Below are 14,158 nucleotides of genomic sequence, written 5' to 3' on the forward strand. Positions count from 1 at the left end.
GGGAACCAGACACTGGGAACTGGGAACCTTGCACTGGCCACCTGGAATCTGACACTGGGCATCCAGACCTGGCACCCAGTACTGAGAACTGGGCACCCAGCATGGAGCACTGGGAACTGGGAATGGGCACTTCCTGCACTGGGAATGAGGCATCCAGCACCAGGCACCTGGCAGCAGGAATCGGGACTGGGAATCCAGCACTGGGCAGCCAGGTGTGGCACCCAGTACCAGGAACTGGGCAGCCAGCAGTGGGCATTTGGCACTGGGAATGGGGCATCCTGTACTGAACACCCAGCCCTGGGAATTGGGAATGGGAATTGGCACCTACAAAAGGTGCCCAATGCCAGGAACCAAACACCAAGAATCCTGCACTGGATACTGGGCACCAGGAACTGAGCACCTGGAACCGGGCACTAGGCAGCCAGACTGAGCACTGGGAACCAGGCAGCCAGACTGGGCAGACTGGGATCTCTGCACTGGGAATTGGGCACCCAGCACTGGGCATCRATCTGGCACCAGGCACCCCAGTCTGCCCGCTGGGAACCCTGTGAGTGGGAGCCAGTTACTGGGTACCCCATTTCAGATATCACAGGGGCAGTGGGCACTGGTGGGCACAGAGCAGTAACTGGGGAGCCGGGACTGGGAAATGGTTGCCACCATTACCCCAGACCCAGCAGTGGGTACTGGGAGAGCCCCTTATAGGGGACTGGGYACTGGGAACTGGGCAGGGTGCACTGGGAACCAGGTGTCCCTTACTGGGAACTTGGCAGAGTCCCAGTGGGCTGTCAGCACTGGGACTGGCTGCCCCAGACTGGGCACCAGTGACGCATTTGAATGGGTCTGGGTGCCCAGTATGGCACAGCTAGGTGGCACTGGGCACCCAGGATGGCATGGCCAGGCAGGACTGGGAGTGTGTGCCCAGTGTGGCACAGCTGGGTGGCACTGATTGCCCAGGATAGCACAGATGGGACTGGGTGCCCAGTATGGCACAACTGGATGGAACTGGGTGTCCAGTATGGCATGGCCTGATAGGACTGGGGATGGACTGGGCACCCAGTATGGCACAGTTGGCCAGGTCACCATCACTGCTGGTTCAGTGGCCACCAGGCCCCCCACAGCAGAGCCCAGGACGCTGGCCAGGCACATTTGGGGTGTCTGTATGGGAATCAGGGTGGACTGTATGGGGAGCAGTGTGTCCCAAGAGTGTCACATCCTGCGACCAGGGTATCCCAGGGGTGTCACATACCATTCTGGGGTGTCCCCAAGAAGATCCTGCTGGCACTGGGCTATCAGGATGGGGACCCTGCAGGTCACCACAGGGTGATCCCGCTCCCAGGATGGATCTGTCTCTCGGGTCTAATTTTGTCTGGTTTAATTGTTCCAGGAGCAGGAATGCTGGGACCATCCCTKTGTGGGAGCACCGGGCCCATCCCTGTGCCAGCCACTGACAGGATTTTGTCTCTGGCAGGATCAGGGTCAGAGCTGGAGGACAATGGGAAGAGCRGCAGCAAGAAACTGGACACCATGACCCTGATTAAGGAAGGTRAGCTCCTCTCTGGGGTGAAATGCAGCATTTTGGGGCTGTGGGAGCCATCGAGCTGGGGCATTGTCTGCAGTGCTGCCAGCGGCACCGGCTCTGTGCCCGCTTACCAAGCTCTCCCCACAGACATGGACATCTTCGGGCACTGCCCTGCGCACGACGAGTTCTACCTGGTGGTCTGCAACCACTGCAGCCAGGTGGTGAAGCCCCAGGCCTTCCAGAAGCACTGTGGTGAGCCAGGGAATTCCGGGAATGGCTGTTCCACCCCACGGTGCCGGGAACAGCACCGGGAATGCCATCAGGGCTGGCTGTGGGGGCACAGCCTGTGGTGGGGGGGTCTGCAGCGGTGGGAGCCCTGGTGTGGGCTAACGGTGGGCTTGTCCTGTCCCATCCCATCCCATCCCATCCCATCCCATCCCTTCCATCCTATGGATCCAATCCCGTCCCATCCCATCCCTCCTGGCAGAACGCCGGCACGGCCCCCTCAGCAAGCTCTATGCCCGTGCCACCGCGTGCCACGTCGCCGTGAACGGGCAGCCGGTGCCCGGTGGGACCCCCGGCGCGGCCAAAGCGCTGCAGGAGAAGCATCCCGGAGGCCGAGGGAGAGCCCAGCCCCTTCCCGAGCACACGGACAAGGACAGCAACCTCTGGTGAGCGCTGGGATGGGTGACACTGATGCTCTTGTGGGGTCACTTTGATCCCACCCCTCCTCCCCGAAATTCTCTCCACAGCTTGTTCGTGCCCGTGGTGAACCTGGAGAAGATTCCCAGCATTCCCAAACCGGACGGGCACGGGATCAAGGTGCCCCCCAAAGCCGTCCCCACCAACTCCAAGGAATCCCTGGGGAAACCYGCGGCTGCCGCGGTGCCCAAAGAGCCCCCGGTGCCGGCCGGGGTCGGGGGGGATTCGGCGATGCCGGAGAGCATCCCCGCTCCGGGGGACAAGGATGTGGGAGCCCCCAAACCGCCCCCCAGGTCCCACAGGAAGCTGGCGCGTGAGTCCCCCCTTTCCTTGCCGGCCATGGGGGGGGGCGGATGATCCCATCCTGGTGCCGGAATTCYGGGGGCCGGGTCTAGCAGTGGGGTAGGTACCAGGGGAGTGGCTCCCCCCTCTCCTCTGGYGGGTTGGGGGGCTCCCTGCCCTCCYCACAGTTTGGGTCACCCTATAGTTTTAGGGTCTCCRCTTGGCTGCTCCCGAGGAACGCCCACAGCAGGAGCGGGAGTTGAGGATGGATCCCCAAATTTGCATGTGTTCCTCCAAAAATGGGGTCAAACACATGTCCCCCATAAAAATATGGAGGTAGAACATGTGACCCCCCCCCAAAGTATGGGGTTGAACATGCGTGCCCCTCAAAAATACGGACATTGGATATGTTACCCCTAAAAATACGGGGGTTAAATGTGCATCTCCCCAGAATAGGAGGGTTAGGTTGAATATGTGTCCCCCAAAATAGAGGGGTTGAGCATATGTCCCCACAAAAATAGGGGGTTTGGATGTGTATCCCTCCAAAATATGGGGGTCAAATGTGTCACCCCAAAATATGGGCATTGAGTGCATGGTCACCCCCAAGATATGGGCGTTGAACACGTCCCTCCAAAATACAAGGGTGAAACGTGTGCCCCAAAAATGTGTATCCTCTGAAAATAGGGGGGTTGAACATGTGTCTCCCCAAAAATATGGGAGTTGGACATGTGTCACCCCAAAATATGGAGGCTGCACACATATCTCCCCAAAATATGGGGACCAAATGTGTTGTCCTTCCCAAAACGGGGGTATAACATGTCCCCCAAAATATGGGGGTCAGATGCGTATCACCACGAAATATGGGATTTGAGTGTATAACCCCAAAATTTGTGTGTCAAATGCATCACCCCAAAATATGGGGTTTGGATCTGTGCCCCCCCCAAAATAGGGGAGTTGGACTTTTGCCACCCCAAAATATGGGTGTTGGACACATATTCCCCAAAATAAGGGAGTCAAACTTGTGCCCCCCCTGTTCCCAAAATCCAGGAGCCAAACGCTGCTGTGCCCACAGACACTCCAGGGTGACCCCAATGCCATTAGCAGGACCCAGGTGAAAGTGGGGGGGTCGTCCCAGGGAATGGACAAAAAAGGGGGAGCTTACCCTACAGAGGGGCAAAAAGGGGAGGGAGCAGCATGTGGTGACCCCCCACCCCCTGAAAGCTTCCAAGGTCTGTTCCCCCCACTCAGAGCTGCTCCGAGGAGTGGGTGCTTCATGCCCAGCCCTAGTGGGGGGTGTTGGGGTGCCCCCACCCCCCCCCAGCACCCGCTGCCTCCGTGTCCCCCCAGGTAAGGAGTGTGACCTGAACCGGCAGTGTGGGGTGCGGAACCCCGACACCAACAAGCTCTGCACCCGCCTGCTGACCTGCAAGGTAGTGCAAAACGGGGAGGGGACACCCCAGTATCCCACCCTGGGTGTTGTGGGGGTCTTGAGCCCCTCCCTCCTGTCGCCCAGATCCACTCGGTTCACCAGCGCCGGGAGGTGCAGGGCCGGGCCAAGGACTTYGATGTGCTGGTGGCCGAGCTCAAGGCCAGCACCCGCCGAGGGGACCCCCCAAAAGACAGGAGCCCCCCCGAAAAGGACCCRCTGCACCCTGCCCTGCAGGACCCCCCCTCACTGCTGCAGCCCCCCAGTACCCCTCCCTGCCGAGCCAGGCTGCCCCACTGCCTGCACCCCCCCAGGTGAGCATCCCACAGATGTGGGGGGGGTCTCTTCTCACCCCCTTCCCACCTGAATTGGGGGAAGTTTGTGGAACAGGGATTTGGGGGGGGTCCCATCTCACTTTTTCTTACCTGAACTGGGGGGGGGATGTGGTCTGGAGCAGGGATTTGGGGGAGGGGTCACATCTCCCCTTGCCCCAACTGAATTTGGGGGGATGAGGATGGGAGTGGGGATTTGGGGGGGCTCTCATCTCACCCCTCCCCACCTGAATTAGGGGAAGATGTTTTTGGGAGCTGGCGTTTGGGGGATCCCATCTCACCTTTCCCCACCTGAATGGGGAGGATGTATTGAGAGGGCGGAGATGGGAGTGGGGATTTGTGGGTGGGGTCCATCTCACCCCCTCCCCACCTGCACTGGGGGGATGTGGTTGGGAGCAGGGAATTGGGGGAGTCCCATCTCACTTTTCCTCACCTGAACTGGGGGGTGTGGCAGGGCAGCAGGAACGTGATTGGAATTGTGGGGTCCTGTCTCTGCCCCTCTGCACCTGAATTGGGAGGGGAAGTGGATGAAAGTGGGGATTTTGGGGGGTTCCATGTCACCTTTCCCCACCTGAACAGGGGAGCACATTGTAGGGATTAGGAGTGGGGATTTGGGGGGCTTTTGTCTCACAGTGACTCCCCCGGGATCGAGCACCCCAAAACCGCCTCTCCGGTGCAGGGCCCAACTTTCCTCTGACAGTGACCCAGAGGATGCTCCGGCCACCTCTGGGGGGGAGGGGAGCACAGTAGGCTTCCCCCTCCCTCTGCCCAAGGTGGGCAGCCGTGTGTCCAGCGAGGAGAGCGAGGAGGAAGGGGGCGAGGAGCCCCCCCGGACCCCAATGCGCCCACCACGGCCCCAGGCGGTGAGTGAGGGGAGCCCAGTTGGGGCAGGGACCCCCAACTCTGCCACCAACCAATCTGTGGGTCCTGTTCCCTGCCCCGTGGTTGAGGCGGGGGTTTGGGGGGGCTGCAGTGACCCCAGCATGGTGTCCCCCCAGTTCTGCACCTTCGGGAGCCGCCTGGTCACCCCCGGCTGTTACGTGTTCGACCGGCGGCTGGACCGGTTCTGTGCCGCGCTGGGCTCCATGCTGGAGCGGCACCTCAGCGCCCACCGCTGGAGGTGAGGGGGGTTTCGGGGTGCTGGGGGACCAGGGGACAGGGCCCACCGCTGGAGGTGAGGGGGGTTTCGGGGTGCTGGGGGACCAGGGGACAGGGCCCCACAGGTGAGGTGAGGGGGGGTTTTGGGGTGCTGGGGCGCCAGGGGACAGAGCCCATGGGTGGAGGTGGGGGGGTCCCAAGGTGCTGGGGGGGATGGGACGGAGCCACCCAGACACAGTGAGGGTTTGTGCTTTGTGGGGTCCCAGCTCGGTGTTGGGACTGGGGGGAGGAAGGGAGGGAGGGGGGATTTGTGGGGGTCTTGTTGCACCCCCTCCCTGTTAAATTTGGGTGGGATAAGGTGAGGATGCAGGGATGGAGTGTGAAATTGGAGGGTGTCTCATTTCACCCCATTCCAATCCAAACTGATGAGGGTAAGGTGGGGATTGGAGGGATGGGAGTGGGGATTTGGGACCCCCCTCCCTACCTGAATCAGGGAGGATTGGGGGGACAAAGATGGGAGTGGGGATTTGAGTGGTCCCATTTCATCCCCTCCCCACCCAAACTGGGAAGGACAAGGTGGGAATGCAGGACTGAGAGCAGAGATTTGGGGGGGGGGGGGGGGGGGGGGGGCAGGAGGGGGAGCTGTTTCCACCCCCTCCTCACCTGAACTGGGGTGGAACAAGGCAGGGGTGTGAATGGGGATTCCAGGGTTTGGAGGGATGGGAATGGGCATTTGGAGGGGTCCCATCTCACCTTTCCCCCCCTGAATTGGGGCGGAACACGGTGGGGTTGGAGGGCTGGGAGTGAGGATTTGTGGGGGCTCCCATCTCACCTTTATCCCCCTGAACTGGGGGTGACAAGGTGGGGTCAGAGGGATGGGAATGGGGATTTGGAGGGGTCCCATCTCATCTTTCCCCTCCTGAACTCGGGGAATGTTGTTGGGAGCAGGGCTTTGGGGGGTTCTCCACCTCACCAACGCCGTTCTTTCCCACAGGAAGATCCCTCCAGCCGTCGTTCCCCCTCTTCACCTCCCCGCAGCCCCCCCCAGCCCCGCCGCCCCCCTTTACGGCCCCGCGGCCCCCTCCCCACCCCTGCGGAGCCTCTCAGCGGCCGGGGGGTGCCGGGTCCCCACCAGCCTCACCTACACCGTGGGGTCCCCGCCCGCGGCCGCCGCCTGCAGCCAGCCCGAGTGCGGRGGAGGGGGCACGCAGTCCATCACCTCCCCCCTCCCCGCCAACACGCCCTCGCCCTCCTTCAGCAAACTGCCCCCCAGCAAGGCCAGCAAATCCCCCCGGGCGCGGGAGGCGTCCGGCGGGATGGACACGGACCCCCGGCCTTGGCAGCCCCCGCTGACGGCCGGCAGCCCCCCGTACAAACGGACCTGTTTGGGGGACAGCGTTAAGGGCAAAAGCCAGGCCTTGGCTCCCCCCGGCAAGACGAAACTCACCCCCCCGGCTCCGCCCTCCATCGCCCTCCTCAACGGGACCCCGCGGGTGCGCCGGCCGCCCCCCGCCCAGAGCTGCCGCGGYCCCCCCGCCGCCCTGGACCCCCAAACATCGCCGCTGCACGGGCTGGGGGGGCCCCCCCGGGGGCTCTCCGACGATGAGGTGAAGAAGCGCAAGAACGCGGCCACCTACTGCCGACCCCTGAAGCCCAAAGCCGCGCCCCCCCTGCCCGGCCCCCCGGCCCCTCCTGGCTCCGGCACCTCCGGCTCGGGGGGCTCCGTCCGCAGGAAGAAGCCGGGGACGCCCCTGGGTTTCGAGGAGAAGAGGAGCGTCCTGAAGGTAGGGCTGGGAGTGGGGGGCTGGTGAAGTAGGGGGAYCCCTGTCAGAGTCACTGGGACCAGCAGGCGATGGGGTGGAGCACCGGGATTGGGGTCATTGTGCCCTGAGAGATGCCCTGTCCTGGGGGGGACACCGTGGTCTGGAGCGGAAAACCACGGGGACATCCTGGTCTGGGAGGGGGAGAACACTGGGGGACACCACAGGGACACCCTGGTGGGGGACACTGTGGAGCTCCCCGACCCTAGGGACACCCTGTCCTGTCGGGGACACCACAGGGACACCCTGGTGGGGGACACTGTGGAGCTCCCCGACCCTAGGGACACCCTGTCCTGTCGGGGACACCACAGGGACACCCTGGTGGGGGACACTGTGGAGCTCCCCGACCCTGGGGACACCCTGTCCTGTCGGGGACACCCTGAGGAGCTCCCCAACCCTGGGGACACCCTGGGCTCCCCGAACCCCGTGGGGAGTCCCCGGGGGTCCCCACCATGCCCTGCCCCCCCCTATGGTTGACTCACCCCCCTCCCCCCGCAGTCCAAAGCCCATTAACAGAGGGGTCACTGGCCCCTCCCCCTTTGTCCTCCTCACCAGGAAACGCCAGAAAACCGATGAAAGGGAGAAAAAAAACATCCCAAGGAAACAAGAAGGAAAATCCCAAACTTCCAGAAAATACCTCAAAACTCTCAGTTCTGTTCTCTTGCTGCTAAACCAGCCCCGGGACAGGGGGGGGTCGGCACTGGGGACCCACTCGGACCTCCCGGGGCCCCGTCGGCCGCGGATATTTATAAGAAACGGTTGTTGCTGTTTTTGTTCTTTTTGTAAAAAAAAAACAAAGAGAAAAAAAAAATAATTGCGTAGTGGGGGGTAAGGGAAAGGAGGTGCTGGGGGTTGGTGGATTTGGGGGCTGTGGGGAGAGGGGTGAAGGAGGGGGCCAGGGGGTCTTTGGGATCATTGGGAGACAGGGGGGGCTCAGTGGGGCAGGGAGGTACTGGGGACTGTGAGGAGTTTTTGGGGTGCTGGGGGGTGTCATGGGGGAGCTGGAAGGGGTCAGTGGAGTTGTTTGTGTTGGGGGCAGTGGTGTACTGAGGGGTTTATTGGGGGGCTATGGAGGTTTACTGGGGGTACTGGGGACTAGAGGGAGTCTTTAGTCTGGTAGGCGGCTAACACCGGGGAACTGGGGGGGGCTGTGGGGCCGGGCAGGAGTTCATAAGGGTCTTTGGGAGGCTGAGGGGGTCATTGCGGTGCTGGGATGTTACTGAGGGGTACGGGGGACTAAAGGGGATCTGAGGAGTGCTGCGGGGTGGGCAGGACACCCTAAGGGTCTTTTTGGGGCTGGGAGTTGGTCAATGGGGCCATTGGAGATCTGGGAGTTCACTGGGGTAAATAAGGTCTTTGGGGTGATGGGGAGGCTCAGTGAAGTCACTGGATGGGGGTATACTGGGGACCATAGGAGGTTTTTGGGGTGCTCGAGGGTGAGTGGGGGCCCATGAGGGTGAGTGGGGTCATTGGGGGGGTGAGGGGGGGGTCATTGGGGCTTTGGCAAGTTGGGTGGGGTTAATAGGGTGCTGGGGAGGCTTAGTGGGGGGTACTGGGAACCATGGGGGTCACTGGGGTGCTAGGAGGGTAGAGGACCATAGAGGGTCTCAGTRGGGTCAGTAATGGGCTGAGGGGATCAGTGGCTTGCTTGGGGAGGCCTTGGGCTGTTATTAGTGTGCTGGAGGGGCCTGTGGGGACGGGCAGGGGACTGTAAGGGTCACTGGGGTATTGGGGGGTCAGAGGGGTACTAGGGGGGTCAGTGGGGTTATTGGGGTGCTGGGGGTAGAGTTCAGTGGAGTGGGGAAGTCCTGGGCACCAGGGGGTTACTGACTTGTTGTTGGGTGGGTTAATGGGGTACAGGGGACCATAGGAGGTCTTTGGGGTGCTGGGGGGTCATTGGGGTGGGATGAGCATGGGGCTGGCTGCAGGCAGGTGTCCAGAACCCCCTTCCCAGCACAGCTGGTTGGGGTCGGGGTGAGATGGACCCTTGGGTGGGCGCACTGGGGTGACCAGGGTGCCTCCCCCTCCTCCCCCACCCCCCTGCACCCCAGATGGGGGCTGGGCAGGGCAGCAGGGCCCCCCTTACCCCACGGGGGTCCCATAACAATGTCACCCTGTCCCCACCCCAACCCCATCTTGGGGACACCCCTCTGAGTCCCCCAAACCGACTGAGGGTTGTGCAGGCATGAGGGAAACACCTTTATTTTGGCCAAGGCATCGGTGGGCATTGCCCAGTGCAGCGGGGAATGTCCGGGGTAGGGGCACAGGAGACACAGGCTGGGCTGGCACAGGGGGTCAGGGGGGGCACCACCTTTTTGGGGTGCCAGAGCCCCCGAGGTTCCACCCCCTGCAGGGGAGAGGGCTTTGCTGGCGGCTGTGGGTTGCAGGGGGGGCAGGAGGGTGTTGGGGTTCCCCAGGGGGTTGACACACCCCCGGTGTCCCCCCGGGGGTGGCACATGCTCCCCGGGGGACTCATGCTTGGCCATGCACATGCCAAGGGGGGCCGGGGGGATTGGGGGGAACAGGGCCGCAGGGAGGGGGGGTCTGCCTGGTGCTGCCAGCCCTGGGGCTCCTGGCTGCCACTGTCACTGTCCCTCAGTCCTCCGGTGGGGCTGATGCCCTGCAGTTGGTGGCCCCACTGTCCCCATGGAGATGTGTCCCTGTGGTCTTGTGGTGACCTCAGCAGGGGCCAGCGGTGATGCTCAGTCCTGAGGGGCAACGGTGAGACCCCCAAAAACGGGACACRGTGGTGGGAGTCCATCTCTCCTGCCCAGGGACAGGTCACAGCAGGAGTGTCCCCATGGGTGTCCCCTCACACCCTTGTCCACTGCAGTGCCACGGTGACCTTGGCAGGGGCCAGGGATGGTGCTCAGTCCTGGGGGGTGATGGTGGGATCCCCAAAAGCTGGGCACACGGTGGTGGGGGTCCGGCCACCCCTCCTGCCTGGGGACAGCTCGCAGTGGCAGTGGGGACACAGGATGTCCCTGGGGACTCTCTATGGTGTGTCCCCTCACACCCTTGTCCCTCGCAGTCCCTCAGTGATCTCAGCAGGAGCCAGGGACRATGCCCAGTCCTGGGGGGCGATGGTGGGATCCCCAAAAGCTGCAGACGTGGTGGTGGGGCTCTGGCCACCCTTCCTGCCCAGTGACAGGTCACAGTGGGGCCCATGGTGTGTCCCTTCCTTGTCCCTTGTGGTTGCACTGTGACCTTGGTGGGGGCCAGCAGCGATGCTCTGTTCTGGGGGTCAGTGGTGTTGCCCCCCAAGTTTGAGGACATGGCAGTAGRGGTCCACCCCTTTTGCCCATGGTGTGTCCATGGAGAACAAGTCACAGCAGCAGCAGGAACACAGGGCATCCCAGGGGACTGTCCCCACCATGTGTCCCTTCACACCCTTGTCCCTCACAGTCCCTCTGTGATCTCAGTGGGGGCCAGGGATGATGYTCTGTCCTGGGGATGATGGTGGGATCTCCAAAAGCCAGGGACATGGTAGTGGGGGTCCGGCCACCTCTCCTGCCCAGGGACAGTCACAGTGGAGGACAGTCCCCAAAGTGTGTGTCCCTTCCACATCTTTGTCCCTCACTGTCCTATGGTGACAGTGATCTTGGCGGGGGCCAGCGGCAATGCTCAGTCCTGGAGTGTGATGGTGTGACCCCCCCCCAAGCTGGGGACACGGCAGCGGGGGTCTGGCCACCCCTCCTACTCAGGGACAGCTCACAGTGGTGGTGGGGACATGGGGTGTCCCAGGGGACCGTCCCCACAGTGTCCCCTCACACCACGATGGGCGTGTCGGAGAAGACGGAACTCACCGAGTCTGGATCCGACACCTTCCTCTGCGCCTTGGGGCCCTGCCGGGGGGGCATCGGGGGCGTCCCCCCACCCTTGAACCTGCCGTTCTGCCCCGTGCCGGCACCGGAGGCGACACGGGATCCGCCGGGTTCCCCGGTGCCCCCGGCGTGGTTCGGCGTGGTGCTGAGCACCGAGGAGTTGATGCTGTCGTCGCGCGGCGCCGGCGGCTTCTCGGTGCCGCGGCAGCAGCAGCAGCGGCACGGCGTGAGGTACAGGTAGATGAGCACCAGCACCACGCTCAGGATGCAGCCCACCAGCGTGGTGTAGGCCGTGTTCAGGGTGTCGTGGGGGCCGTGCAGGGTGAAGTTGTGCACCAGCAGCTCCACGTAGATGGTCTCGTTGAGGAGGGGTCCAGCCACCAAGCAGGCGTAAGTGCCGGAGTCCTCGGGGCGCAGCGCCCGCAGCTGCAGGCTGCCGTTGGCCAGCAGGACCACRCTGCCATTGCCCCCGTCCCCCAGCACCCGCTCCCCGCCCGGCGTCACCCAGTGCCGGCCGCGCACGCCCTGCCACCGGCTGTCACAGTTCAGCATCACGCTGTCCCCGAGGTGCGACTCCAGCACGGCCTCCTGCACCCTGCTGCAGTTGAGAGGCTGCCGGCCTGCCAGTTCCAGGATCCTGATGGGAGCCGTCGTTCCGGGCAGGACGCAGCGCAGCTCATCCTGGAAATCCACCACGGCRCTGAGGCGGCGGCGGTGGCCGCGGTCCAGCAGCTGGAAGAGCGGGCAGTCACAGACCAGTTGCGGGTTGTTGTGCAGGTAGAGGCGGTCGCGCAGCCAGGCGGGCAGCGCCTGCAGCTCGCCCGAGGGCACGGYCCGCAGCCGGTTGGCCGACAGGTCCAGCAGCGCCAGCTGCGGCAGCCGGCTGCCCTCCCGGAGCAGCTCCAGCGGGAAGCGGGCGATGCGGTTCTGSCCCAGGTAGAGCTTGCGCAGCCGGCCCAGGTTCTCGAAGGCCGTGCGATCCACCGTGGTGATCTCGTTGTTGTAGAGCAGCAGCACCTCCAGCTCGCCCAGGTCGCTGAACAGGTTCTCGTCCAGCGTCCGCAGGCGGTTRGAGGACAGGTCGAGGTGGCGCAGGCGCGGCACGTTGGTGAAGGCCTCGGTGGACACGAAGGTCAGCCCGTTGTGGCTCAGCAGCAGCGCGTGCARGTGTGGCAGCCGTGCCGGCGCCCAGTCCGCGCGCAGCCGCGTCACGTTGTTGTGACTCACGTCCAGGACRGCGGTGAAGCGCGGCAGCGGCGCCGGCACCGCGCTCAGGTTGGCCTGCGAGCAGCTCAGCAGGTTGGAGGCGCAGACGCAGCGCGGGGGGCAGGTCCCTCCCGCAGCCCCTCGTGGGGACAGCAGGGACAGTGCCAGCAGYAGGGACAGCGGCCCCATGGCCACGCACGGGTGACAGGATGGCAGCATGATTAGGATATGCAGCGTGGAGAACAAGGGGCAMGAAGAGGCTTCAGTCACACGGTGTCACGATGTAGAGTGGCTTGGTCACCCAGTGTCACWGTCCAGGGTGGCTTCAGTCACACAGTGTCACAGCAGGTGCAGGATTTGGGGCTTACCAGGTGTCATAGTGCAAAGTGGCTTGGTCACTTGGTATCACTGTCCAAGGAAGCTTCAGTCACTCAGTGGCAGGTGCCAGGCTGGTCGATCACTTGGTGTCACAGTCCAGGGCAGCTTTGGTCCGCYGGTGTCACAGCACAGGGTGGTTTGGTCACCCACTGTCACAGCATGTGCCAGGATCAGGGCTCACACAATGTCATGGTCCAGGGTGGCTTCAGTCACATGGTGTCACTGCAGGTGCTGGGCTCGGGRCTCACCCAGCCTCATGGTGCAAGGTGGCTTCGGTCACTTGGTGTCCCAATCCAGGATAGCAGTGGTGCAGAAGAGGTGGCTTTGTCACCCAGTATCACAGCATGTGCCAATCTGGCTGCTCACCTGGCGTCATGGCGCAGGGCGCTTGGTGACGGGTGTCACTGCGTTGAGGGGTCTGGCACCAAGTGACATGGTGTGCACCCAGTGTCATTGCTTGGGGCAGCTGTTGGTCCTCCAGTGTCACGACATGGAGTGGCTTTGTGCTCGTGGTCCCTCGCTGTCACGGCTCAGGGGGGTCGGTCCCCTCGTGTCACAGCGTGCCCCTGGGTCACTGCCCATCCAGGTCACGGTGTGGGGTGGCTCTGTCCCCGCAGTCACGACATGTCCCCACTGTCACGGCTCACCCGGGGCACGTCTAGCCCGGGGGCTCCTGCCAGCTCCTCCCGCCCGGATCCCCCCGGCCCCCCGGTCCCGTCCGTGCTGTGCACGGAGCGGCAGAGGATGCTCCCCGCCTCCTCCCTCCTTCTTCCCGGGGCGTTACCAGGGCTGGGCTCGGGCCTGGACCGGGGATGGGGCCCGAGCGTTACCGGGCCCGGTGCGGCGGCGACCGGGCAGAGCCGGGCCCAGACGAACCGAACCGAACCGAACCGAACGGAGCCAAGCGGAGCCGAACCAAGCCGAGAGAAGTCGAACCGGCCGAGCTGAGCCGAGGAAAGCCGAAAGAAACCGAGCGGGCCGCGCCGAACCAAGCCGGGCCGGGCCGGGCCTGGCCGAACCTCCCCGATCCACCCCGAGCTCAGGCGAGCGGAGCCGAACCGAGCCGAACTGAGCCGAATGGTTCCGACCCGGCCCGAACGCAGCCGAGCTTTTGCGAGCGGAGCCGAGCTCAGCCGAGCACAGCCGAACGGTGCCGACCCGGCCCGAATAAAGCCGAACCTCCCCGATCCGCCCCGGGATGGGGTCTGGGGGCGGGCCCGGCGCGCACGGCCCGTTCTCATTGGCTGCCGCCGCACCACCCTCCGCCAATGGCGGCAGCGCGCGGTTTAACCCGCCGAGTGCCGCGGGCGGGAGCGGCTCCGGCCCGTCCCCACCTCCCTGTCCAGCCTCGTGTCCGGCCCTGGCCTCATCCCTTCCCAGCCCATCTTCATTTCCCTTTCCATCCCCATCTTCCTCCCCACCCCCATGCTCATGTCTCTTTTCATTCCCATCCCTATCCTGTGTACCCATCCTCATCCTTATCCTCATCCCCACTCCTGTCCCCATCTCCAACATCCCAATCCCCTTGCGGTCCCTATAGCCCACCCCTATCCTCACTTACCTCTCCCCTA

The 14,158-nt window shown here is 63.7% G+C and overlaps 2 protein-coding genes across 2 annotated transcripts; one reads left to right on the forward strand and one right to left on the reverse strand.

The window, feature by feature from the left end:
* Positions 1-1,399: 1,399 nt before the first annotated feature.
* ATXN7L2 (ataxin 7 like 2) lies at positions 1,400-7,973 on the forward strand. Its single transcript, XM_057375241.1, has 10 exons — positions 1,400-1,543; positions 1,667-1,771; positions 2,007-2,190; positions 2,272-2,534; positions 3,851-3,933; positions 4,017-4,243; positions 4,941-5,124; positions 5,260-5,381; positions 6,354-7,143; positions 7,735-7,973. The coding sequence occupies exons 1-10, from the start codon at positions 1,525-1,527 to the stop codon at positions 7,753-7,755; spliced, it is 1,998 nt and encodes a 665-aa protein (XP_057231224.1). The 5' UTR covers positions 1,400-1,524; the 3' UTR covers positions 7,756-7,973.
* Positions 7,974-9,339: 1,366 nt separating this feature from the next.
* Positions 9,340-13,774, reverse strand: AMIGO1 (adhesion molecule with Ig like domain 1). Its single transcript, XM_057375228.1, has one exon. It carries the CDS (start codon positions 12,426-12,428, stop codon positions 10,947-10,949), a length of 1,482 nt encoding a protein of 493 aa, XP_057231211.1. The 5' UTR covers positions 12,429-13,774; the 3' UTR covers positions 9,340-10,946.
* Positions 13,775-14,158: the final 384 nt, after the last annotated feature.

This window comes from Malurus melanocephalus, unplaced genomic scaffold (genome assembly GCF_030028575.1).
Source record: "Malurus melanocephalus ecotype Western Australia unplaced genomic scaffold, MMel_1.1 scaffold_243, whole genome shotgun sequence".
NCBI classification, from domain to species: Eukaryota; Metazoa; Chordata; class Aves; order Passeriformes; family Maluridae; genus Malurus; species Malurus melanocephalus.